The 26,003-nt window shown below is 44.2% G+C and overlaps 2 protein-coding genes across 3 annotated transcripts in view; one reads left to right on the top strand and one right to left on the bottom strand.

Moving 5' to 3' along the window:
- Nucleotides 1–1,192: 1,192 nt before the first annotated feature.
- Nucleotides 1,193–16,611, bottom strand: NOA1 (nitric oxide associated 1). Of its 2 annotated transcripts, XM_010389434.2 has the most exons (7): nucleotides 14,210–16,611; nucleotides 12,062–12,226; nucleotides 11,355–11,560; nucleotides 6,224–6,355; nucleotides 4,466–4,582; nucleotides 2,245–2,365; nucleotides 1,194–1,511 (listed from the first exon to the last, which is right to left on the bottom strand). In XM_010389434.2, the coding sequence occupies exons 1-7, from the start codon at nucleotides 15,351–15,353 to the stop codon at nucleotides 1,300–1,302; spliced, it is 2,097 nt and encodes a 698-aa protein (XP_010387736.2). In that variant the 5' UTR covers nucleotides 15,354–16,611; the 3' UTR covers nucleotides 1,194–1,299. The 2 variants fall into 2 exon arrangements, with proteins under 2 accessions (XP_010387737.2, XP_010387736.2); XM_010389435.2 differs by lacking the exon at nucleotides 4,466–4,582 and having other exon boundaries at nucleotides 1,193–1,511; nucleotides 14,210–15,599.
- Nucleotides 16,612–16,632: 21 nt separating this feature from the next.
- POLR2B (RNA polymerase II subunit B) overlaps nucleotides 16,633–26,003 on the top strand; it is a 49,843-nt gene continuing 40,472 nt past the window's right edge. Inside the window, exons 1-2 of the mRNA XM_010389441.2 lie at nucleotides 16,633–16,791; nucleotides 24,169–24,241. Of these exons, the coding sequence (XP_010387743.1) occupies nucleotides 16,773–16,791; nucleotides 24,169–24,241 (92 nt within the window). The 5' untranslated portion in view covers nucleotides 16,633–16,772. The remainder of the gene's footprint in view (nucleotides 16,792–24,168; nucleotides 24,242–26,003) is intronic.

Below are 26,003 nucleotides of genomic sequence, written 5' to 3'. Positions count from 1 at the left end.
GCCAACGTATTTTGGATAAATTAATTTTCCTGCCATTTTTTTTATATGTTGGCTGCTAACTCCAAATAAAAGAAATGACATCTGGTCTCAACATAAAAAACAGTAATGAGGTGGGGCATGGTGGCTCGTGCCTGTAATCTCAGCACTTTGGGAGGCCAGTGGGTGGATCACTTCAGGCCAGGAGTTAAAGACCAGCATGGACAACATGGTGAGACCTTATCTCTACTAAGAATACAAAAATTAGCCAGGGGTGGTGACACATACCTGTTATCCCAGCTACTCAGGAAGCTGAGGCATGAGAGTCGCTTGAATCCAGGAGGTGGAGGTTGCAGTGAGCCGAGATTTCACCATTGTACTTCAGGCTGGGTGACAGAGCAAGACCCTGTCTCAAAAAAAGAGAAACAGTAGTGGGAGAAACTTGAATGTAGCAGGCATCCAATTTTATATATATGTGGGTCACAGATACATACTGTAGAAAAAAATAAACTTGTTTTTATAAGCTGAATACATTATGAACAGGCACAATCTTGAACAGTTTAAAATAGTTAACTGTGGCTGGGCGCAGTGGCTCACACCTGTAATCCCAGCACTTTGGGAGGCCAAGATGGGCAGATCACGAGGTCAGATCCAGACCATCCTGTTTAACACAGTGAAACCCCATCTCTAATAAAAATACAAAAAATAAGCCAGGCATGGTGGCCAGCGCCTGTAGTCCCAGCTACTCGCGGAGGCTGAGGCAAGAGAATGGCGTGAACCTGGGAGGCGGAGCTTGCAGTGAGCCGAGATCGTGGCACTGCACTCCAGCCTGGGCGACAGAGTGAGACTCCATCTCAAAAAAAAAAAAAAAAAAAAAAAGTTAACCGTTAAGAGCTTTGAAAAGGGTGAGGCTGGCTGCAGTGGCTCACGCCTGTATTCCCAGCACTTTGGGAAGCTGAGGCGGGTGGATCACCTGACGTCAGGAGTTTGAGACCAGCCTGGCCAACATGGTGAAACCCCATCTCTACTAAAAATACAAAACTTAGCTGGGCACGGTGGTGCATGCCTGTAATCCCAGCTACTAGGGGGGCTGAGGCAGAAGGACTGCTTGAACCTGGGAAGCAGAGGTTGCAGTGAGCTGAGATCGTGCCACTGCACTCCAGCCTGGGAAACAGAGCGAGACTCAGTCTCAAAAAAGAAAAAAAATGAGAAAAAAAAAAGGGTGAGAGTGGGGGCTTTATTTATGTTTAATATGTTTAATACAATTTCAATGTATATTCTTGTGTTCAATACAGTTAATATCTGGAGTGAACAAGGTCAGTCTCATACATCTATCTGTCCTTTCTTCTTCCGCATGTTGAATACAAGGGAAACAGGCTTCTTGGTTTTATAGGCCACACTTTTCTTGATGCGCTGTCCTTTGATGTTAACAATATATGGCAAGAGAGGGGGCCGGATGGTCAAAACTGTTCCTTCAGGTGTATAGCCTCGGAGATGCAGTCTGTCCTTCACATTAGGTGTTACTGAAACCCAACCTATGCAGGCACATGACACAACACAAAAGGCTGTTAGCAGCCATCTTATTAAAAATACCAAACCAAAGCTGAAAATGGAATATCAGAGAAGGCTGTCACTCTCTTTTACTCTCTTATTATTTTATTATTTTTAAAGAAACTATCTTGCTATGTTACCCAGGCTGAACTCAAGTTCCTGGGCTCCATTGATCCTCCTTCTCATTCAGCCTCCTGAGAAGCCAGGGGAACAGGTGGGCACACCTTATTTTTAAAAAAGCATACAACGCGTTTATGAAAATTACAAACTTATTTTCAGAATAGGCTGTATTTTATGAATAAACTAATATGTATACCTTAAAATAATCAGCTTTCATCAGTTAAGGCACTTTTCTATTAAAAAAATTGTCAGTAAGGCTGCTTTATTCACTTTTTGTTTTTTTTTTGAGATGGAGTTTGGCTCCTGTTGTCCAGGCTGGCGTGATCTCGGCTCACCGCAACCTCCACCTGCCGGGTTCAAGCGATTCTCCTGCCTCAGTCTCCCGAGTAGATGGGATTACAGGCATGCGCCACCACACCCAGCTAATTTTGTATTTTTAGTAGAGACTGGGTTTCTCCATGTTGGTCAGGCTGGTCTCAAACTCCCGACCTCAGGTGATCCGCCTGCCTTGGCCTCCCAAAGTGCTGGGATTACAGGTGTGAGCCACTGCACCCGTCCTTTTATTCACTTTTTAAAAAGTGCTTGGCATAAAATTACCTGCAGAGGAAAACTTGATGTCTGCCACTGCTTCAGATCCCCCCCGTCCTTCTTTTAACATAATATCTTCAGCAACAAGAGGAGGAAATCCTGCCATTCGTTCTTTTCCACCCATTGGAACCTTCCAATGAAATAAAGATATTTACAAGTTCAAATTAAATTTCTTGGAACTCTAACATTAAGTAAATCACTGATAAGATAATTCTGTACAGGGATCAAGAATAAAATCCTTTCAAATATTCAACTGTTGAAAAGAACGTACAATCACTTCTGGGGTCAAATGAAAAGCAAGGGAACTCTGTGATGGGATGAAGCCTACAAATCTCAGGGCCCTGGGCCACACATTGGGCAAGCACCTGGCAGCAGCCTCCGGACAGGAGAATTGTGCTTCACTGACACTGTTTTTAGAATCCTCCACAGGGCTTCACATAGATTAATGTTCGGCAATTAAGGCACGGTCCTTCCAAGTACCTCAGTTCTTACGAGTGTGGCCATCAAGATTAATGCCTGGTCTTTATGAGTTAAGGGTCCATATATAATGGATAAGATTTAGCTTTTATGTTTACAGGTGTTTCCATGATGAGAAGTAATTGGGTTTTTTTTTTTGAGATGGAGTTTCACTCTTGCTGCCCAAGCTGGAGTGCAATGGCACGATATCAGCTCACTGCAACCTCCGCCTCCAGGGCTCAAGTGATTCTCTTGCCTCAGCCTCCCGAGTAACTGGGATTACAGGTGTGTGCCACCATGCCAGGCTAATTTTTTGTATTTTTAGTAGAAACAGGGTTTCACCATGTTAGCCAGGCTGGTCTTGAACCCCTGACCTCAGGTGATCTGCCCGCCTCGGCCTCCCAAAGTGCTGGGATTATAGGAGTAGGCCACTGTGCCTGGCCGTAACTGGATACTTTACTCATCTATTCATTAGCAAATCTCTCCTGTGTTTAGCACTAAGGACACAAAGATAGATTTTGCAGTATGGTTTCTGCCCCCAAGGAGATCAAAGGGGTAAATAATATGTAAGCAAATACAAGGTCAGAAATGTAATGTGAGGCATCCATAAGTACTATGGTTGTGAAGGAAAGAGTAATGAATGTGTTCAGTCAAGGAAAACATTAGCAAAGAAGCAATATATATATAAAACAAACAACAACAAAAACAAATAAGCAATTATGAGCAATATTTTGAGAAATGAGTCAAAGTTATTCAGTGGAAAGATATTCTCGGTCAGCATAGGTACAGATAAAAACTGGAAAAAGGATGATGAGTTCAGGGATTTGTAGCTTCATTGTCCAAAGTATGGTGTGTGTGTGTCTGTGTGTGTGTGTGTATGTGTATGTGTGTGTATTAGTGATGAGGCTATCACTTTATACAACTTTTTGCAACAATGTCACTACTGGGCACTCAAAATGTGGCTGGTGACACTAAGCAGCCATATTTTAAATTTTCTTTTCTTTTTTTTTTTCCAGACAGGGTTTCACCCTGTCACCCAGGCTACAGTGCAGTGGCATAATCATGGCTCACCACAGCCTCATACTCCTGGGCTCAAGTGGTGCTCCTGCCTCAACCTCTCGAGGAGCTGGGGCTACATGGACTACAGGTGCATGCCACCATACCTGGCTAACTTGAGCAAAAATTTTTTTTGAGATGGAGTCTCTCTCTGTCACCCAGGCTGGAGTGTAGTGGCGTGATCTTGGCTCACTGCAACCTCTGCCGCCCCGGTTCAAGCGATTCTCCTGCCTCAGCCTCCTGAGTGGCTGGGATTATACACACCCACCACCACACCTGGCTAATTTTTGTATTTTTAGTAGAGATGGGGTTTCACCATCTTGGCCAGGCTGGTCTTGAACTCCTGACCTTGTCATCCATCTGCCTTGGCCTCCCAAAGTGCTGGGATTACAGGGGTGAGCCACCGCGCCTGGCCCAATGTGAGCAAATTTTAATTGTCACTAATATATTTAAATTTAGATACCCACATGTGGCTAATGGCTACCAAATTGGACAGTGTAGTCTAGAGAAACAACAGCTGTGTGCCTATTCTAGGATCAGTCTATATAGCGCAAATTTGCTTTATAGCCAGAATTCTCAAAGAGAATGAGGTGAGGGAAAGCTAGCTCAAGATATTGTATAACAGTTCTGTCCAACAAAGGCCTTCCTAACAGAGCTATGGGACCATTCCAGTGTATACTAGCCATAACCATGGAATCATCAAGGCGTGTTGCCTTACCTGGAGTAATGTATGACCTGCATGCTTCTGATACAGAGTGTCTGCCCTGTCCAAGGAGGTGATATGCACAGGGAGGATGTTGGAAGCCACGACTGTAAACCAAGCTGACTGATTTCCCTTAAGAAAGGAAGAAGTCATTTGACCTGGTGAAAAACTTGGAAAATCTGTATATTCAAGGTACAATCAACTATCAAAAAAAAACCAAAAACCAAGAAAACAAAAACCCAATCAGACTCCCTTTATAAGTATTGGTATGGCAGTAGCTGTAAATCAAATTATACTAAGAACAGGGGCACAATACTGAAGCAGTGCATTTCAGCAATTCATGTGAAACAATGACTTCTTTGACAGACTCAATACTATTTTTGAAAAAAATGTCTATTATTAAAAATTAAAAGGAAATACTATCGGCTTTAATTGTCTCTGTGTAAAGCTAGGTTTAAAATATTAACATTTTATGTGCTCTAAGGAAATATATAAGGGTACAAGCCTGGTGTGGTGGCTCATGCCTGTAATCCCAGCACTTTGGAAGACCGAGGTGGGTGAATCCCTTGAGCTCAAGTTTGAGACCAGCCTGGGCAACATGGCAAAACCCCATCTCTATAAAAAATACAAAAATTAGCTGGGTGTGGTGATGTGTGCCTGTAGTCCCAGCTACTTGCGGGGCTGGGGTGGGAGGATCACTGGAGCCCAGGAGGTTGAGGCTGCACGGAGCCATAACTATCACTGCACTCCAGTCTGGGCAACAGAGAGAGACCCTGTTTCAAAACAAAACAAAACAAAAAAAAAACCAACTCCCCCAAAAACAAAAAACCAACAACCTCCCAAAACGAAATATATAAGGGTTCTAAGTGTGTAAAGCAAAATTTCTAACAAAGTATGAGCAAACACAAAACCCAAGAAATGTGCTATAGTTATGGCCTGTAAGTTGTATTGTGTTGTTGGACATATCCATGTTTCATTTTCCTTTTTTCTCTTCACTTTAGCAAAAGAGAGAACAATTCTATAGACACTCCAAAATCTCTAGATGCTAAATAAATGAATACCAAACAAAAAAGTATATGCATAAAAACACACATATCATGGGAAACAAAGTGTGAAATTAATTTAATGCCTGTAACCCTGTACCTAAAGGTTTGACTTTATCCCATAGATTTGACTCTGTCCCACAGAATAGGGATAGTATCTTGTTTTAAATGCCAAGCCGTGTGGGGTACTCAACTGAAAACATAGTTTTTAAGACCTAGCACTTTTTGGGGGGGGGATGAGGGAGTAGGGCATTTATTTTCTCCAAGTTTTTTTTTTTTTTTTTGAGATGGAGTCTCACCCCATCACCCAGGCTAGAGTGCAGTGGTGCGATTTCAGTTCACTGCAGCCTCCGCCTCTCAGGTTCAAGTGATCTTCCTGCCTCAGCCTCTCTAGTAGCTGGGATTACAAGTGCGCCACCACGCCCAGCTGATTTTTGTATTTTTAGTAGAGATGGGTTTTCAACACGTTGACCAAGCTGGTCTTGATCTCTTGGCCTCAAGTGATCAGCCTGCCTCAGTCTCCCACAGTGCTGGAATTACAGGCGTGAGCCACTGTGCCCAGCCATCCCCAAGTTTTTATTACAGAAATTTTTAAACATAAAAACAAATTAAACTCTATACAATCATGGCCTAGTTATCAACATTTTGTCAGTTTTGTTCATATATTTGCTTCCTTAAAGTGAATCCCAATATTTTAAAATCATTTTTTAATGGTACAGACTTTACTTACCTGCAGGAAATCTATGCGGCCTATAGCACCCAAAAACAGAACCATTCCTGGTTTAAGCACAAAAGTTCTTGGAACAATGGACTGTGTTGGCAAAACAATATTTACTTCTTTTTCTGTTAGAAGATTTAAAATCTGTGAAGCGAATGGCAGAATTTTTTAGAAAAATACTTTTATTGAAAATATATTATGATTTACCTATAAAATAAAAAGTGATGAAAAATATGCCAGACTTCAAAATAAACCAAATTATGTCAGTTTGCTACACATCAAATTTATATAGATTCTTCCTGTCTAAATTAATCTCAATCTGATGGCTCTACCTTTGTTTTACAACTTAATCTACAGTAATGGCAAAATAACTTTATAGGTGTATGAGACTTTCCTATGTCAGCAGCATTCCCTAAATGTCAAAATTAATGTGAACCTGAAAACATGTTGATTCAATACCAAGATAGAAAATGTATGTTCTCCTTATCAAGGCTTGTGGGGAGTAGCAATTTCAGCTTAAAGTAATGGTATATGTGACCTCATGTCCTAGTGGTAAGTATGCATGCATTAAATGCAAAATGGTCACCCCATTCTAGGAGCAAGTAAAGTGGCTGAAGAACCTCTTTCTAAATTCTGGTCTTCAATTTCCTTATTTATGCCAAATATCCAGCAGAGAATGAGAAAAAGTTATAAATCCCCTATGCTTATAACATAGAGGATTTATAATTTATCCCTATGATTTATCATAAATCCCTTCTAAGGATGACAAGTTCCTAGAGAGACTAGAGGAAAATAGAAAAGGAAAGACAGAAGTACAAGATACTGGAAAGATTTAAGGAATCAAATTCTGGTTAAAAAAGAATAAAGAAGGTACAAATTGGACACAAAACTTGTAAACTTCCTTTTTAAGAATAACAAGAGGCTGGGCACAGTGGCTCACGCCTGTAATCCCAGCACTCTGGGAGGCTGAGGCGGGCGGACCACCTAAGGTCGGGAGTTCAAGACCAGCCTGACCAAAATGGAGAAAGCCCGTCTCTACTAAAAATACAAAATTAGCCGGGCACGGTGGTGCACACCTGTAATCCCAGCTACTCGGGAGGCTGAGGCAGGAGAATTGCTTGAATCCGGGAGGCGGAGGTTGTGGTGAGCCGAGATCGCGCCATTGCCCTCTAGCCTGGGCGACAGAGCAAGACTCTGTCTCAAAGAAAAAAAAAGAATACCAAGAAAATAAAAAATAGAAATGATACATCACAAGAAAATAATAAGGGAGCTACAAATAGTTTTCTACATTATTTGTGTTTGAAAAGGCACATTAAAAGCCATTTGCAGGTCAGTCAATGGTGGCTCATGCCTGTAATCCCAGGACTTCCAGAGGCAGCAACAGGCAGATCGCTTGAGCTCAGGAGTTTTTTTCTTTTTTTGAGATGGAGTCTCACTGTGTTACCCAGGCTGGAGTGCAGTGGCACGATCTTGGCTCACTGCAACCTCTGCCTCCCAGGTTCAAGCAATTCTCCTTTCTCAGTCTCCCAAGTAGCTGAGATTACAAACATGTGCCACCATGCTTGGCTAATTTTTTTTGGTATTTTTAGTAAAGATGGGGTTTTGTCACGTTGGCCAGGCTGGTCTCGAACTCCTGACCTCAAGTGATCCACCTGCCTTGGTCTCCTGAAGTGCTGTGATTAGACGTATGTGCCATCATGTCCAGCTGAGCTCAGGAGTTTGAGACCAGCCTGGGTAACATGGCAAAACCCCACCTCTATGAAAAATACAAAAATTAGCCGGGGTGGTGTGTGTCTGTAGTTTCTAGCTACCCTAGAGGCTGAGGTGGAGGATCGCTTGAGCCAGGAAGGCAGAAGTTACAGTGGGCCAAGATTCCACCACTGCACTCCAGCCTAGACCAGACTGGGCAACATAGCAAGGTCCTGTCTCTACAAAAACTAAACAATTAGTTGGACATGGTGGTGTGTACTTGTGGCCCTAGCTACTTGAGAGGCTGAAGTGGGAGGATTGGTTGAGCCCAGGACTTTGAAGTTACTTCATCATGCCACTGCATTCCAGCCTGTGCAACAGGGGAAACCTTTCTGTTTTTTTTTTTTGTTGTTGTTGAGACAGGGTTTCCCTCTGTTGCCCAGGCTGGGCTGCAGTGGCATGATCTCAGCTCACTGCAACCTCTGCCTCCCAATAAGTGTATCAAGTGATTCTTGTGCCTCAGCCTCCTGAGTAGCTGGAATTACAGCCATGCACCACCATGCCCAGCTAATTTTTTGTATTTTTAGTAGAGATACAGTTCTGGCATGTTGCCCAGGCTGGTCTCAAACTCCTGGGCTCAAGCAATCCTCCCACCTCCGCCTCCCAAAGTGCTGGGACTACAGGCGTTAAGGCACAGTGCGTAGCCTGAATACTTCCATTTCACAAGAGATACTTGGTTCAGTTTGGGAAACCCTGGTTTAAGACAGCAAATAAGTCTATCTGTAAACTAACAGAGAAGAAAACTACCAGTGCTGACAGACATTTATATCTAAAAATTTGGGGTTCTCATTCTGCTGTCTAGAATATTTTGCAAATTCTTGCCTTTCTGACACAACTCTTTCATAGAGGGTATATGACTTAAGTAACTGCTATGTCTGATCTAGCAGCATCTGAGAGGGAAGAATTAGTCTGGGCGTGGCGGCTCACATCTGTAATCCTAGCACTTTGGGAGGCTGAGGTGGGTGGATTACCTGAGGTGAGGGGTTCGAGACCAGCCTGGTGAAACCGTCTCTAGTAAAAATACAAAAAGTAGCCGGGTGTGGTGGCACATGCCTCTAAAACCAGCTACTCGGGAGGCTGAGGCAGGAGAATCGCTTGAACCCAGGAGGCAGAAGTTGCAGTCAGCAAAGATCATTGCGCCACTGCACTCTAGCCTGGGGGAGAGAGTCAGACTCCGTCTCAAAAAAAAAAGTTGTAGGGAGGAAGAATTAGTTCATTGAGCTAAAGTGATAGAATATTATTAGAAACCTGTTCTGAACTTTTGGACTGCTAAGGAAGAAAAGATGGCATTAGCAATTATTCTAGGAGGGCAATAAAAGTTAAAAGGTCTGTATGATTCAATGACAGGGGACACCAAATAGAATACAATTCTGAGAATGTAACTGTAAGTGTTCCTGATAAGGCCAAGAAAAGTACCTAAGAAACCAATGTGGTTTTGTAGGGAGACACAGAGATAATTAGAATAATCAGAAACTGGTCAGTAACCAGATTCAAAGGAAGTGATTAATGAATCTGTTGTGAGGCTGTATCCTGGATGCACACTTGAGTCCATCAATGATCTGAATGAAGATCCAAACTGCAAATATAAAAAGTAATGAGATTTAGGCCGGGCGCGGTGGCTCAAGCCTGTAATCCCAGCACTTTGGAAGGCCGAGACGGGCGGATCACGAGGTCAGGAGATCGAGACCATCCTGGCTAACATGGTGAAACCCCGTCTCTACTAAAAATACAAAAAAAAAACTAGCCGGGCGAGGTGGCGGGCGCCTGTAGTCCCAGCTACTCAGGAGGCTGAGGCAGGAGAATGGCGTGAACCCGGGAGGCGGAGCTTGCAGTGAGCCGAGATTGAGCCACTGCACTCCAGTCTGGGCGACAGAGCGAGACTCCGCCTCAAAAAAAAAAAAAAAAAAAAAAAAAAAAAGTAATGAGATTTAATGAATATTTAACAGAGTAAGATATAGGCTGAATTTAACAAGACAAAGTCAAAGTTACCTATGAGGCCCAAAGTTGTCCATGAGCAGTTGGATTAAAAGAGAGGCATAGGGACAAGACAGGTAGAGTTAATGCTATTCTTTTGAGACAGAGCCTCCTTATGTCGCCCAGACTGGAGTGCAGTGGCGCAATCTCAGCTCACTGCAAGCTCCGCCTCCGGGGTTCACGCCATTCTCATGCCTCAGCCTCCCCGGTAGCTGGGATTACAGGCGCCTGCCACCATGCCTGGCTAATTTTTTTGTATTTTTATTAGAGACGGGGGTTTCACTGTGTTAGCCAGGATGGTCTTGATCTCCTGACCTTGTGATCTGCCCACCTGGGCCTCCCAAAGTGCTGGGATTACAGGCGTGAACCACTGTGCCCGGCTGGTGTTAATGCTATTCTAAATCATGCTCACCTGAGAGCACTGCGTTCTCAGTGTCACACTTTAAGAACAAACATAGAAAACATTCTGAAGAGGCCTGGGTCAATGAATAGCCTGTTTCTCAGTGAGCACAGCTGTAGGAAATGAAGACAAATAATCCAGATTGTCAGCACAGTAAATGCTCAACGTTTGCTGGATGAACTAATGAAAGAGAAGAAACGGAAGGGATAGGTGAAGAAGAGACGGGATGTTACACTTTAAAATATTTCAAAGTCTGGCAAGGGAAATAGGTATTACATTAGTCCCATATGGCTTTAGGGAACAATGGGTGCATGTTACAGGGAGACTGTTCAGCTCAGTACACTCAATACAAAGAGAAGGTCAAAGACCCAAATGAGTTACCTTGGAAGGTGACGTGGCACAGTTTCAGTTAATGGCGAGTCACTCCTTTCAGTTCAAGATGGAGGACCCCTTGATGGATATGTTGTAGGGGTAATTCAAGCAGGAACTAGGGAGGTGGACTTCAGTGGTATTTATGCTTTTTTCCAATCTCAAAACCTAGGCTTCTGTAAATGTTTCCCTAACTAAGGTAACAATCACAATGATAAAAAATAAGTTGGTTGTCAGCAATGAAGTCTATCAAATGGAACAGAGAACTTGAGGGCATACAGATTCACCCTTAAACAGCTTTTATGAATGAATCAGAACTGAATCTAAAATGGAAGTATACTTCTTTCCCTGTTTTCTGCCAATTAAGACAGCGGTACTTGTACAATTGAAAGTAAATGTTTCAGAGGCTGAAACTAGTAATAGAACTCCAGTTTCCCATTTAGCTGGCTCTAGTGACTAGCATTAAAACTCCAGTTTTAATGACTAGTAATAAAACTCCAGTTTCCCATTTAGCTGGCTCTGCATGCATTACACTCTTTCTCTAGTGCAATTCCCATCTTGATAAATTGGCTATATATGAGCAGCAGGCAATATAAATCCATTAAAAAAGAAAAAGAAAGTAAATGTTTCTAAAGGAAACCAAATACATACACAGTTTTCTTTTGTAATTCCAGGGGTGTCATAAAACCAGTGGGCATCTTTCACATCTTGTGCAGTCAATTCTACTTGTTTGGTGGATTTGTGCATACCCATAACAGGTTCATTTTCCATGTCAAAGGCAAGTGAATCAGCATCAAACTCAAAGGGAACTGTATCCTTCCGTTCTTCTGAATACAAGAATGTCCTTCCAACCCTTCCTAGAACAAGTTATAGTAAGGTTATTAGTCACTCCTTTAATACTTTTGACTCCAGACATAATTTTTATGTTTCCCTCAAACAAGTTACTAAGATTACAGTGTAGGGAAGTGAGACAACAATGATACTTTTTTTTCTTCCAAAAAGCAATGGGAGTCAAACTCTTGCAATAATCAAGTGTGTGGCTGGCGGTGTACATGGAGTGGCAGGGGTGTCGGTGTGTGGAAATCAAACTGTTTTAAAGAAAGCCTGAAAAGATATATCAAGGAAAGACAGACAATCTAATCTAAAGCTGCTGCATGGAGTAAAAACTTTTACTACCTGTACCGCTCTGGGTTTCCAAATAGTAGCCTTAGCGCTATTTAAAGGCCTCTTTGTTGCAGAATGAGGAAGGCAGTTTCTCCCCACAAAAACTGGCTAGCCTCGGACAACCGTATTTCAGGTTGCTCAACAAAGAATTTTAGCATAATACCAACCAGGGTTTTCCCATAGAGGATGCTTACCTACGACATAACCATGCTTTTTCAGGACATTAAGCTGATTTTGTTCTTGCTCACTAAGATCTTCTTCAGCTTGAGTTGAATCTTTTTTAAGTCTTTGATGTCTTTTAAACCTTCTGTAAGGAGTTGGGTTGCAAATGGGAAACTTCAGAAGGTTTAATGTAGTACCTGAAATACACAGAATAAATACATCTTTAGAACAGGGAATAAGGGGGAAGAAAATGAACATTATTTGAAACTTTTTTTTTTCCTGAGATGGAGTCTCGCTGTCTCCCAGACTGGAGTGCAGTGGCCGATCTCAGCTCACTGCAAGCTCCGCCTCCTGGGTTTACGCCATTCTCCTGCCTCAGCCTCCCGAGTAGCTGGGACTACAGGCGCCGGCCACCTCGCCCAGCTAGTTTTTTGTATTTTTTAGTAGATACGGGGTTTCACCGGGTTAGCCAGGATAGTCTCGATCTCCTGACCTCATGATCCGCCTGTCTCGGCCTCCCAAAGTGCTGGGATTACAGGCTTAAGCCACCGCGCCCAGCCGAAAATCAACATTTTTGAGGATCTACACTGTGTTGATTACTGTAATAAAATATAAAATTACTGACACTTTACAAATGAGGAAAGAGGTTAAGAGATTAGCTCACAGGGGAAACCAGAATTTGAATCCAAAATCTGTAGGCCCGATTTCTTTCAATTTTCATCACATTACCATTCAGTATAAAAGTAATATTTGTATAAAATTCAAAGTGCAAGACAGAGAAGAGCAGCTTACTAAATGAAACTCTGGTTTCAAGGGAACAAATAGGGCAGTCAGTTTTTGTCAACTTAAATTTAAACCTGGCTGGGCGTGGTGGCTCACATCTGTAATCCCAGCACTTCGGGAGGCCCAAGCGGGTGGATCACTTGAGGTCAGGAGTTCCAGACCAGCCTTGCCAACATGGTGAAACCCCCCTCTCTACTAAAAATACAAAAAATTAGCTGGGTGTGGTGGTGTGCACCTGTAGTCCAGCTACTCGGGAGGTTGAAGCAGGAGAATCGCTTGAACCCGCGAGGCAAGGGTTGCAGTGAGGTGAGATCACACCACTGCACTCCAACCTGGGCGACAGAGTGAGACTCTGTCTCAAAAAAAAAAAAAAAAAAATAGCTAGAATTACAGATGTGAGCTACTGAGCCCAGTGAAGCCACACATCAAATTGCACTAATGAACGGGGAGTGGTGGCTCACACCTGTAATCCCAGCACTTTGGGAGTATGAGGTGGGTAGATCACTTGAGGTCAGAAGTTGGAGACATGCCTGGCCAACGTGGTGAAACCCTGTCTTTACCAAAGATACAAAAATTAACTGGGCATGGTGGTGCTTGCCTGTAATCTCAGTGCTTTGGGAGGCCAAGGTGGGCAGATCACGGAGGGCCAGGAGTTTGAGACCAGCCTGACCAGCATGGTGAAACCCCATCTCTACTAAAAATACAAAAATTAGGCCGAGTGCGGTGGCTCATGCCTGTAATCCTAGGACTGTGGGATGCCGAGGCAGGTGGATCACGAGGTCAGGAGTTCGAGACCAGCCTGACCAACATGGTGAAACCCCGTCTCTACTAAAATTACAAAAATTAGCTGGGCATAGTGGCGTGCGCCTGTAATCTCGGTTACTCAGGAGGCTGAGGGAGGAGAATCTCTTGAACCCGGGAGGCGGAGGTTGCAGTGAGCTGAGATCTCACGCCACTGCACTCCAGCCTAGGCGAGAGAGTGAGGCTCTGTCTCAAAAACAAAACAAAACAAACAAACAAAAAACACAAATTTCATTAGGTTCAGACAGTAAAAAGGACGCACACTTTCTGAAACAATATACAAAGAAGTTAAAAAGCAGATCTCCACAACAGGAACTTTGTTTTGTTCCCTGGTCTATCTCCAGTGCCTAGTGACTGGGAACAGAGAAGTGCTGCATAAACATTGTAATTAGAAAATTACTACAACACATCCTAAATTTTCCCTAGCAGTAAGCTGACACAGAAGAGAGGTGTGACCAGAGTGGGGAGAGAATTTGTAAAGGGAAGGGTACAGGCAGCCCGTAGTGGACATTAAGAGAGGATGTAGTCGGTGCCTCGGCTAGGACCAGACGTCCACCTTGTCAGAAAACGAAGAGGGAGAGCCTCCTAAAACTCACCTGGCCAAGGGGAGATGGTGGCTTTGTCGATGGCCTCGGAGCCCTTGGCTGTGCAGTAATCGGACTCCAGGAGCGTGTTAAAGAGAGTGGATTTGCCGGCGTTGGTGGCGCCCACTAAATAGACGTCCCCACGGTAGCGCCAGGAGCGCTGAAGGGCAGAGATCAACTCTTCCACTCCATAGCCGGTCTTGGCGCTGATCAGTCGCACGTCCCTGACCACCGTGCGGGACCAGTTCGGCGGATTCGAATTCTCCCCGTCCTGTGGCTCGTTCTTGACGGGGAGCTGTGGCCCTTGGTGGCCAGGGGCCAGCTGGAGCCCGGCCCGGGCACAGTCGTCCCACAGTCGCTCCCGCAGCCTCTGCCGGTAGCCAGGAGCATCCTGGGGCAGGAGGTCCACTTTGTTTCCCAGCACGATCAGCTGCTTGGGGCCCACCAGCGCGGGCAAGTCGGGCAGCAGGGCGTCGGGCAGGTCGAGCAGGTCCACCATGTAGAGCACCAGGGAAGGCCCGGGCCGCCGCAACGCGGCGCTCACCAGCTCCAGGTATTGCTCGCGGCTCACCTGCAGGCGTAGAGCGCGCTGGTGGTGCACCAGCAGCCAGCATCGTTGGCACACGGTCCGCGCCAGCCCGCCGTCTGCCTCTGCCCTGCGGAGGAACTTGTCCCAGGGCAGGTAGCCGGGCACGCCGGGGTCCTGGCAGTGCAGCTCTGCCCCGCAGCCCGAGCAGTTCACGCCGCTGGGCGGCACTGCCGCGTCCGGGTGCCCCACGACCGGGTGCTCCCGAGGCCTGGTCCGTAGGTTTTGCTGTCGCCGCTCCTTCCGCCGCTGCTGCCTCTGTCGCTCCTCCTCCTCCTGCTGTTGCTGGAGCTCCTGCAGCTGCTCTTCGCGGGTGGGCTCCGGCTCCGGCTCCGGGATGTACTCCGGGAACAGAAAACGCTCCTGCATGTCAGCACCTTCTCCAAAGCCTTCTGTGTCCACGGGGTCATGAGGAAGCTCGCGTCCCAGACTCGATGAGTGCTGGAAGGAGGAGGGTGCAGCGCATCTCCTCCCCAAGAGCGGCTCCCGGAGGCCATGGCGCGCTGCCGTGGAAGCGGATCCACGAAAGAAAAGGCTCAGCAGCCTAAACTGCAGGCGAGCGGGCAGCATGAGGAAGCAGCTCCAGGCAAAGGGGCAGAGTCACAGCGCGCACGCGTAGTAGGGCCCGAGGTGACGCGCATGTTAGACCCGAGACGAAAGCGAGAGGGTACTTGGGAGCTGTCCTGGTTAGTTTTGCGTCTAATCTCGTGAGTTCTCGCGATTTAAGCGCCGAGACTGAGAACCTACTCAAAGCTATGGCAAAGGCACTGGAGGCACTGGACGATTGAGCTAGATGGGCGGAAGAGAGCAGTGAGCGTTTTGGATTTTTTCACTTTCAGGCTTAAAGCCTCACTGCTAGCCCAAGCCGCCAGTAATAAATCATATTTAAAAAGGAGCTTCCGGGCCGGGCGCGGTGGCTCACGTCTGTGATCCCAGCACTTTGGGAGGCCGAGGCGGGCGGATCATGAGGTCAGGAGATCGAAACCATCCTGGCTAAGACGGTGAAACCCTGTCTCTACTAAAAATATAAAAAATAAGCCAGGCGTGGTGGCGGGCCCCTGTAGTCCCAGGTACTCAGGAGGCTGAGGCAGGAGCGTGAACCCGGGAGGCGGAGCTTGCAGTGAGCCGAGATCGCGCCACTGCACTCAAGCCTGGGCGACAGAGCGAAACTCCGTCTCAACAAAACAAAACAAAACGGAGCTTCCGGCTGGGGGCGTGGCTGGAACGGTAGGCGAGCGGGCAGCTCGCCTCTAATCCCAGCACCTTGAGAGGCCGAGGCGGGCGGATCACCTGAGATCAGCAGTTCGAGACCAGCCTGGCAAAAGTGGTGAAACCCCGTCTCTAGTAAAAATACAAAAATTAGCCGGGCGTGGTGTCGCGCGCCTGTAATCCCAACTATTTGGGAGGCCGAGGCAGGAGAATCGCTTGAACCCGGGAGACGGAGGTTGCAGTGAGCCGAGATCGCTCCACTGCACCCCAGCCTGGGCAACAGAACGAGACTCCATTTCAAAAAATAATAAATAAAAATAAAAATTGCTTCGTGTTTTGGTCTTTATAAAGGCAAATCAGTTGAGCATCCCAATGTAGCGGATTCACAGAACGAGCACTTTTTATTAATAAGTATACTTGGCTTTGTTTTCAGGTGTCGTTATTTGTGCGACAGCATTGAAAAACAAGCAGAAATAAAACATTAGCGGGACGGATGCGACTGCAGATTGCGGGAGCTGTCCTCTCAATCAGCCACCGGCAGCGGCGGCCCACAATTTGCACGTGTGCAACCCTAACTCCCGCCCAAGCTTGCCCTACAATTTGCGCAGGCGCAGATCCTAACTTTGGCGTCCCTGTGGGCGGCCTCTTGTGTGAGACGCACAGTATTCTGGGAACGTCGGAGACGGAAGTTACTTGGTCTTTAGCTCCCGGAGTTGGTGGTTACTGCGCGCTTTTTGTCTTTGATTTCAAGAGTTAGGAGCTCGGGAACCGTTTGGCAATATGTACGACGCGGATGAGGGTAGGTGAAACACATGCCACGGCGGTCCAGCAGAGAAGTGTGGGGAACTGATTGGATTGAAGATTGGGGCCTTCCCTCGCGCCGGCCGCACAGTCCCTAGCCTTGTTCCCACACCTTTCAGGCCGGGAATGAAACTGGGGTAGGGAGAGGCGGAGGGTGCAGGGAACACAGCATTAATGTTCCCGGTTAGGTTCACTGCTGCTCTTTGCACTTTCTTGTTCCGTTAGATCTGATCCTCGCTTCCTGTAGTGAAGTAGCGTGCAGAACCGTAAGATAAATTCCGTGGTTTTGAATTTGAAGCAAAGAGCACCCTTTAAAATTTTTCCTTAGAGCCACAGTCGACTTACTGAATAGCTCAAGTGTTGAGTGTCAGCCTGTGTGGAAGGCCCTGGAAATATACCGGGACAGAGAATATCGGGGGGACGGTGGGGGGACTCGGTTTAGTCTGACATTTCTTCACGCTGTTTGTAAGTCAAAGTAAATTGTCTTAAAAGATGGCGTTTAAATTTCCTCTTCTCACAGTGTCACAGTTCTCACAATGTCATAGTTCTCAGATGATAGGTATTCTGCTACACTGGACCAATGTATAATATCTGTTTCTTTGCGCATATAGAATTCTTAGTAGTGGCCGAGCGCGATGGCTCCCGCCAGCACTTTGGGAGGCCGAGACGTGCAGATCGTTTGAGGCCAGCCTGACCAACATGGGGGAAATCCCGCATCTACTAAAAATACGAAAATTAGCCGAGTGTGATGGCGCGCGCCTGTAATCCCAGCTATTCGGGAGGCTGAGGCCACATCACTTGAGCCCAGGAGGCGGAGGTTGCAGTGAGCTGAGATTGCGCCTGTGCACCACAGCCTGAATGACAGAGTAAGACTCTGTCTTGAAAAAAAAAAAAAAAAAGAATTCTTAGTTGAATCTAGTGTATTTTCGTAGCTGCCTTTTCCATTCTCCATATCAACTAATTCAAATCTTATTTTCTTCTAGCTCTCAATTCCTTGGCCACCCCTTACATCTCCTCTCTTTATTCCCTCAGCTACTTCTGATAAATGAGATGGAAAAAATTGAAGCAAAAGCTTAAACTTAAAAAAAAATTTTTTTTGAGAGATGAGGTCTGGCCATGTTGTCCAAGCTGTTCTCAAATTCCTGAGCTCAAGCCATCTGCCTGTCTCAGCTTCCCAAAGTGCTGGGATTACAGGCGTGAGCCACTGTGCCCAGCCAAAAACTTAAACTTTTAAAGCTGTTTAAACTTCTGTCTCATTTATATCTTGTGTTCTAGAAATTTATTAGCGTCATTTTATTACTTGTTCTTTTTAACTATTATCTCAGTAGAAGAAAAATTCGAAAAAAAGATTTTTTAAAGCATAATTTTGCCGGGCGCGGTGGCTCAAGCCTGTAATCCCAGCACTTTGGGAGGCCGAGACGGGCGGATCACAAGGTCAGGAGATCGAGACCATCCTGGCTAACCCGGTGAAACCCCGTCTCTACTAAAAAATATAAAAAACTAGCCGGGCGAGGTGGCGGGCGCTTGTAGTCCCAGCTACTCGGGAGGCTGAGGCAGGAGAATGGCGTAAACCCGGGAGGCGGAGCTTGCAGTGAGCTGAGATCCGGCCACTGCACTCCAGCCTGGGTGACAGAGCGAGACTCCTTCTCAAAAAAAAAAAAAAAAAAAAAAAAAAATGTTGAAGTGGGGTGGCTGGTGCAATGGCTCACACCTGTTATCCCTGCATTTTGGGAGCTTGAGGCGGATGGATCGCTTGAGCTCAGGAGTTCAAGACCAGCCTGGGCAGCAAGGGAGACCCCCTCTCTATAAGAAATAGAAACATTAGCTGGGTATGGTGGTGCTCACCTGTAGTCCTAGGTACTTGGGGAGCTGAGGCAGGAGGATCACTTGAGCCTGGGAAGTTGACACTGCTGTGAGCCAAGAACAAAGTGAGACCCTGTCTCAAAAAAAAAAGTTAAAGTGTCAGGTCTCCTTCTTACCCACCATCTACCCAGTTTGAACTCTCCACAGTGGGTAACTACTGTTATAATAGATTTTAATCACGCCACAGTTTTTTTTTTTTTTTGGACAGTCTTGCTCTGTTGCCCAGGCTTGAGTGCAGTGGTGCAATCTTGGCTCACTGTAACCTCAGTCTCCCAGGTTCAAGCAGTTCTCCTGCCTCAGCCTCCCTAGTAGCCGGGATTACAGGCGTGCACCACCGTGCCCAGCTAATATTAGTATTTTTAGTAGAGACAGGGTTTCTCCACGTTGGCCAGGCTGATCTCAAGCTCCTAACCTCAGGTGATTCACCTGCCTCGGCCTCCCAAAGTGCTGGGACTACAGGTGTGAGCTACTGCGCCCAGCCTTCACAGTTTCTTTATGCATATTTAAGCAAATATAAATGGGATTTTCTCCTTTTTTAAAGACAGAAAGTAATATTCACACTTTTCTCCACTTTTAGATTTTGCTTAATGTATCTAGGAGATTTTCGTATCAGTACACAGAAAGCATCGCCCCCGCCCCTTCACCCACTCCCCCAGTTACTTAGTTTGTGTGGCTGTACCATAACTTAAGTAGTCTCTTGATGGATATTTGATTTATTTCTAGTCATTTTCGGGTTCAGACAGTGCTGTAAATGAATAATCTTGTACATATAATTTGCCCAAGTATGTCTGTGGGATGCATTTCTACACATAAAATTGTCATGTCAAATGATACACACCTTTAACATTTTGCTAGATGATGCCAAGTGACCACCATAGTGGTGATTTGTACTAGTTTTGCAATGTATAATGATCCCGTGGAAAAAAGAGTTTATCAGAGTTGCTTTAGCAGTGAACCTACGTTTTATTCTTGCCCATGTCCTCTGAAATGTTTATTAGCTAATGTCCTCATTGGTTTTCAGCCACTATATGAAAATGTCAGATTTCTGTCATCCACATGGAAACAAGTTAAACTTTTCATTTTTTCCTTTTTCTTCTAGTATTTTACCTTTCTCCTTTCATTCACAGCCAAACATAAAAATAATAAGCTGTCCTTGTTTCTAATTTTCATCTTTCATGTCCTTTTCAACTGATTACAGTATGTTTCTACTCATGCTACTGCATTAAGATAGCTCTAAGATTGACAGTGACTTCTCAATTGATAAATGAGATGGATATTTAAAAAATCTTATCTAAACCCTGTGGTCTTCAAAACTGTTGATGACATCCTCCTGGAAACTCACTCAGCTTTCTAGCCACATCACTTCCACTTGATTGTTCTTATCTGACTTTTGTTCTCATTTTCTTTCCTGTTCACATTCTCCTTGGGGATCTCATCCATTTTCCATTGTTTAGTTGCCATTTGTATGTGGATGACTTCTGAATGTATACTTCTAGTTTAAAAGCCCTGGTATCTAACTGCCACTAGCCAACTAGGATATCTCCCAGGCTGCTTAACCTTGTCACTGCCCAAACTGAGCTAATTATTTTCTTTTGCTATTCCCCTCTCAAAGTCACTGCCTCCTGTGTTCTCTGTCTCGGTGAAGGGCACTGTTGTCCCTCTGTATCTGTAGGTTTCACATCTGTATATTCAATTAATCTTGGATTGAAAATATTAAAAAGCTTGAGGCCAGAAGTTTGAGACCAGCCTGGGCAACATAGGGAGACCTCATCTCTACAAAAAAATTAAAAAATTAGCTGGGCATGGTGGCGTGTACCTGTGATCCCAGCTACTTGGGATACTGAGGTGGGAGGATTGCTTGAGCCCTAAGAGTTTGAGGCTACAGTGAGCTGTGATCACACCACTGCACTTCAGCCTGGGTAACAGTAAGGCCCTGTCTCAACAAAAAAGAGAATATTAGAAAAAAATTGTGTCCTTGTAAAAATGTAGAGACTTTTTTTCTTGTCATTATTCCATAAACATTATAAGTACTCTTTACATAGCATTTACATTGTATTAGGTATTATAAGTAATCTAGAGATAATTTAAAGGATACAGGAGGATGTGCCTAGGGTATATAACAGTGCCATTTCATGTCAGGGACCTTAAGCATCCGTGTTTTGGTATCTATGGGAGGTCCTGAAACCAGTCTCCAATGGACACTGAGATACAACTGTTGTACCCTCTTGTTGAAATCGAAAACCTGGCCATCATTTTTGACTCCTCTCTTTCACCTTTATATCTAATCAGTCACTAAGCCCTGTTGGTTCTGTCTCCTAAATACGTCAAATCTGATCACTTCTCTATCCCTTTCACCATCATTCTAGTTCATGTTGCTGCCATCCCTTGCCTAGATTACTCCTAACTGATTTGTGTACTTCCAATCCACTCTCCACACTGGCCATAGGGATCTTTCAGAAACGAAAATGTGACCTAGCCACAACCCTGCTAAACTCAAATCTCTTGATAAAGGCCAAACTCTTCTTATTCCACTTCCAACTTCATACTCTGTGCTTCAGCTACATTGACCTTCTGTCATTCTTTGAATATGCCATCCTATCTTGCATTATGGGGTCTTTTGCACCATTTGTTTTTTTCTATTAGGTAGAGTTCTTTCTTGACTCCTCCTACCTTTTTCCCTTCCTTTTGCCTGATTACTCCTGTTTATAACATGAGGTCTCTGCTCAGCTTTTTTTTTTTTTTTGAGATGGAGTTTCCCTTTGTCGGCCCAGGCTGGAGTGCAGTGGTGCGATCTTGGCTCACTGCAACCTCCGCCTCCCAGGTTCAAGTGATTCTTTGCTTCAGCCTCCTGAGTAGCAGGAATTACAGGCGTGCTCCACCATGCCCATCTAATTTTTGTATTTTTAGTAGAGACGGGGTTTCACGGTGCTGGCCAGGCCGGTCTCAAACTCTTGACCTTGTGATCCATCTGCCTCAGATTCCCAAAGTGCTGGGATTACAGGCGTGAGTCACTGTGCCTGACCAGCTTTTTAAAGACAGTTTTAGAGACGGGGGTCTCGCTTTGTGGCTCAGGCTGGTCTCGAACTCCTGGGTTCAAGTGTTCCTGCCACCTTGGCCTTCCAGTGGTGGGATTACCGACATGAGCTACTGCACCTGGCCTCTGCCCAGGTTTTGGGAAGTCTTCCCTAACCTCTTCAGGTCTTTGTCAGGAATATTCATAGCACTTTTTTTTTTTTTTTTTTGAGACAGAGTCACACTCTGTCACCCAGGCTGGAGTGCAGTGGCATGATCTTGGCTCACTGCAACCTCCACCTCCTGGGTTCAAGCGATTCTCCTGCCTCAGCTTCCCTAGTAGCTGAGACTATATGCGGGTGCCACCATGCCTGGCTAATTTTTGTATTTTTAGTAGAGATGGGTTTTTTCCATGTTAGCCAGGCTGGTCTTGAACTCCTGGTCTCAAGTGATCTGCCTGCCTTGGCCTCCCACAGTGTTGGGATTATAGGCATGAGCCAGTGCACACAGCCTCAAAAAAAATTTGATGAGTGGATGAATAAATGAATCTCTTTCATGGGTTCATTTTCCTTCATATGACTCTTAAAGTTGTTCCCAGATATCCTGCCTTCAGTCTTCCTTCTCTGTGTACAATCTCATATTTTTCTCCCACCCATTTGTTAATGATTCCAACTCTGTACTTTTTTTTTCAAATTTTAAAATGTTTATTTTATTGACACAGAGATATGTGTTATATGCCAATGTGTATCTATTGTGTTGTATGTATTGTGTTGTCTATAATTTAGACTCTTCATTTGAGTTTATATTCATATGTATGTGCCTACTAGAAGTATTTGAAGGGATATGTGATCTATAGATATCTCTAAAGCCAATCTCATTACCTCTCCTTTTTCCACCATCTTACTTGCTTCTCCGGTATGGCAGTGATATTAACTTTTAATCTCTCATCAAAGCTGGAAATCTCTGAGCTATTATAGATAGCTTTGTCTTTCTTACCCTTCCCCCAGATGTAGGGATTAATAATTCCAGTCCATTTAAGAAGGGTTTATTAAAAATTTATTTTGTATATATATCAAATTTTGAACCCAAAGTTTTACAGGCTATGTATGTGTACATAAGAATAAAAACCAAAAATACAGCACACTTATTCTTTCACATAAGACGATGGGATTAATATTAGAGGACCAGTGCATACTGATTTTTTTGAATGCATATTTAAATTACTGTTGCATAACTACCCGAAAATTTAACTACTTAAAAAATTATTTTGTTATGTTCATGGATACTGTGGGTCAGGAATTTGGACAGGACTTGCCTGCCTTCCACCGTGACTCTGGTTCATTTGGGAAGACATTAAGGCCGAGTGTTGACAGCTGGGTGAGAGATGATCTGTAGGGCTGACTCTCATGTCTGACATGAGACATAGCTTGGGAGGACTCAAGGACTAAAATTGCTAATGGAGCATCTGTAAGTGACCTCTCCTTATGGTTCGGGCTTTCTCAGAATGTAGCAGTCTCAGAATATTGTATGACTTAAAAAAAATTTTTTTTTTTTCATTTAAATTTTTGAGACAGAGACTCTCTCTGTTGCCCAGGCTGGAGTGCAGTGGTACAGTCTCAGCTCACTGCAACCTCTATCTCTTGGGTTCAAGCAATTCTCTTGCCTCAGCCTCCTGAGTAGCTGGGATTACAGGCATGTGCCACCATGCCCGGCTAATTTTTGTATTTTTTAGTAGAAACGGGGTTTGTCATATTGGCCTGGCTGGTCTTGAACTCCTGACCTCAGGTGATCCACCCACCTTGGCCTCCCAAAGTGCTAGGATTGTTATAGGCCTGAGCCACCACTACTTTTTAATGACAGCTTAAGGCTCCAGAAGGTGTTTTAGCAAACATGACAGAAACTTCATTGCCTTTTCTGACCTGGCTTCTGAAGTCATGCAGCATTGCTTCAGCAGCATTCTCTTAAGTTACAGGAGAGTCAGAATCTACCTGATTCAAGGAGAGGGTGCATTGACCACTATATCTTATGATGGGAGTGTCAAGATCACATTATAGAAGGCCATGTGGGATGGGAGATAGGCTAGTGGCCATCTTTGGAAAATGTAATCTTTCATACCTGTACATGTATGAAATGTTGCTGTAATAGATCGCCCCACCTCAGGGTATTGCCCAGGTGTTGGAATCCTTCCATGGCTCTGCCCCCTCACTCTCTCTCTTACTCTAGTCTCTGAAAATCTTACTGATCAATAAAATGGAAAACTTAAAATTCATACAACTTACATTGAAACTCTCTAATAAACCTCTTCGTATATTGGAAGAATACCTGTGTGACATAGACATAAATTATTTTATTAATGTAATTGAAATTTTAGAGAACCTGGGGTGAAAGCATTACTTATTCAGCAGAAAGTAAATATGTTTCTGCTACTTAAAGTTATAGGAGCAAGATGTTAACTAAGTGGCATCTCATTGCAAATGAGTACAATATTTTGTTTTTACAGATATGCAATATGATGAGGATGATGATGAAATCACCCCGGATTTGTGGCAAGAAGCATGCTGGATTGTAATTAGGTAACTTTGGACCAAACCGAATTAGCTTGAAAAGGCACTGTAGATTTCCTGCTTATTCTTCTTGATAAATAGCTGTTCTATATAAATATGCTACATGACAGTAGTTATTTAATTTATATATTTAACATTTTAAGTAATTCAGACCTAAAAATTAACAGAAAGAATTCATTTAATCACTTCACCCAGATTCTGAAAATGTTATCCCATACTACATTTCTTTGTCTTTTCTTCTTTTGGTACATATTTTTTTCTGAAACGTGAGAGTAACTTGCAGATCACTTGATCCTGGGAGGTTGAGGCTACAGTGAGCCAAGATCGCACCGCCGTACTCCAGCCTTGATGACAGAGTGAGACCCTGTTTCCAAAAAAAAAAAAAAAAAGTAACTTGCAGACTTAAGGACATTCTTTTACATCATCACAATTATGGTGATCTTATTTAATCTGTAGACCCTACCCACATTTTGCCAGTTCCACTGATGTTTATAGCAAAATAAAAATTTTTCTGATCCTGGATCCAGCCTAGGATCACATACTGGATTTAGTTGTCATGGCATATTCTTCTATTTCCTTTAATCTGGAACAGTTCCTCAGTGTGTCTGTTCTTTTTTTTGTACCTTGACATTTTTGAAGAATACATGCCAGTTACTTTTTAGGATGCCTTTCAGTTAGGTTTGTCTGATATTTCTCATAATTAGATTCAGATGATTACTTTTGGCAGAAGTGACATAGTCTCAGTGCATCATATCAGGAGGCACGTTTGTTTCATTACTAGTAATGTTAATTTGATTGCTTGGTGTTCTCATTATTTTAAATAGACAAAGTTAAAATTGGTTGTATTTCACTGCAAATTCCCATCCAATTCTAAGTGTAACTAAATGTGATAAAATTCTGAGAAGCCTTGTATAGGTAAGAAAAGTAACTTATAAGTGATAAAGTAACATCCTGTTATGTTAGGATGTTAAAGGCTTATAACTCTTCTCTCATCCCCGGACAGCTGCTTTATATACAACAACATGACGATGGATGCCTCTCTGAGCCCCATCAGCTCCAAGGTGCATGACCTCTTGGTCAACATTCTCTCTTTTCAAAGAACACATGCTTCCGACATTCTGCCGGTTGTATTTGGAGTATAACTGAATACCTTTCTTGAACGTTGTTTTGTTAGAAAGATATTGTTTTGCCTGTAATCCCAGCACTTTGGGGTGCTGAGGCAGGCAGATCACTTAAGGTCAGGAGTTGGAACCAGCCTAGCCAACATGGTGAAGCTCTGTCTTTACTAAAAAATACAAAAATTAGATGAGTATAGTGGTGCATGCCTGTAATCCCAGTTACTTGGGAGGCTGAGGCAGGAGAATTGCCTGAACCTGGGAGGCAGAGTTTGCAGTTAGGTGAGATGACGTCACTGGACTCCAGCCTGGGTGGCAGAGCGAGACTCCGTCTCAAAAAATAAAAAAGATATGATTCAGTGTGTTTCTTACAAAAGAAAGTATTGAAAGCCAGGTGCTGTGGTGTGTGCCTGTATAGTTCCAGCTACCTGGGAGGCTGAGGCAGAAGGATCACTTGAGCTCACGAGTTTGAGTGTTGCCTGGGTAACATAGTGAGACCTTGTCTCTAAAAATTAATAATAATAAAAAAATTGAGTTTTTGGGATATAAGTATATATTTTTCCATAAGGAGTGGGGTGAGAATGGGAGCTCTGTTTCTGGTGGCAGGGTTTGGAGAAGGGGCAGGGGCAGCAGTTGCCATGTTTGGTTGCAGAGAT

This window comes from Rhinopithecus roxellana, chromosome 2 (genome assembly GCF_007565055.1).
Source record: "Rhinopithecus roxellana isolate Shanxi Qingling chromosome 2, ASM756505v1, whole genome shotgun sequence".
Lineage (NCBI taxonomy): Eukaryota > Metazoa > Chordata > Mammalia > Primates > Cercopithecidae > Rhinopithecus > Rhinopithecus roxellana.
Note: the sequence above shows the minus strand (reverse complement) of the source record. Positions and strands in the feature narration are given on the sequence as shown.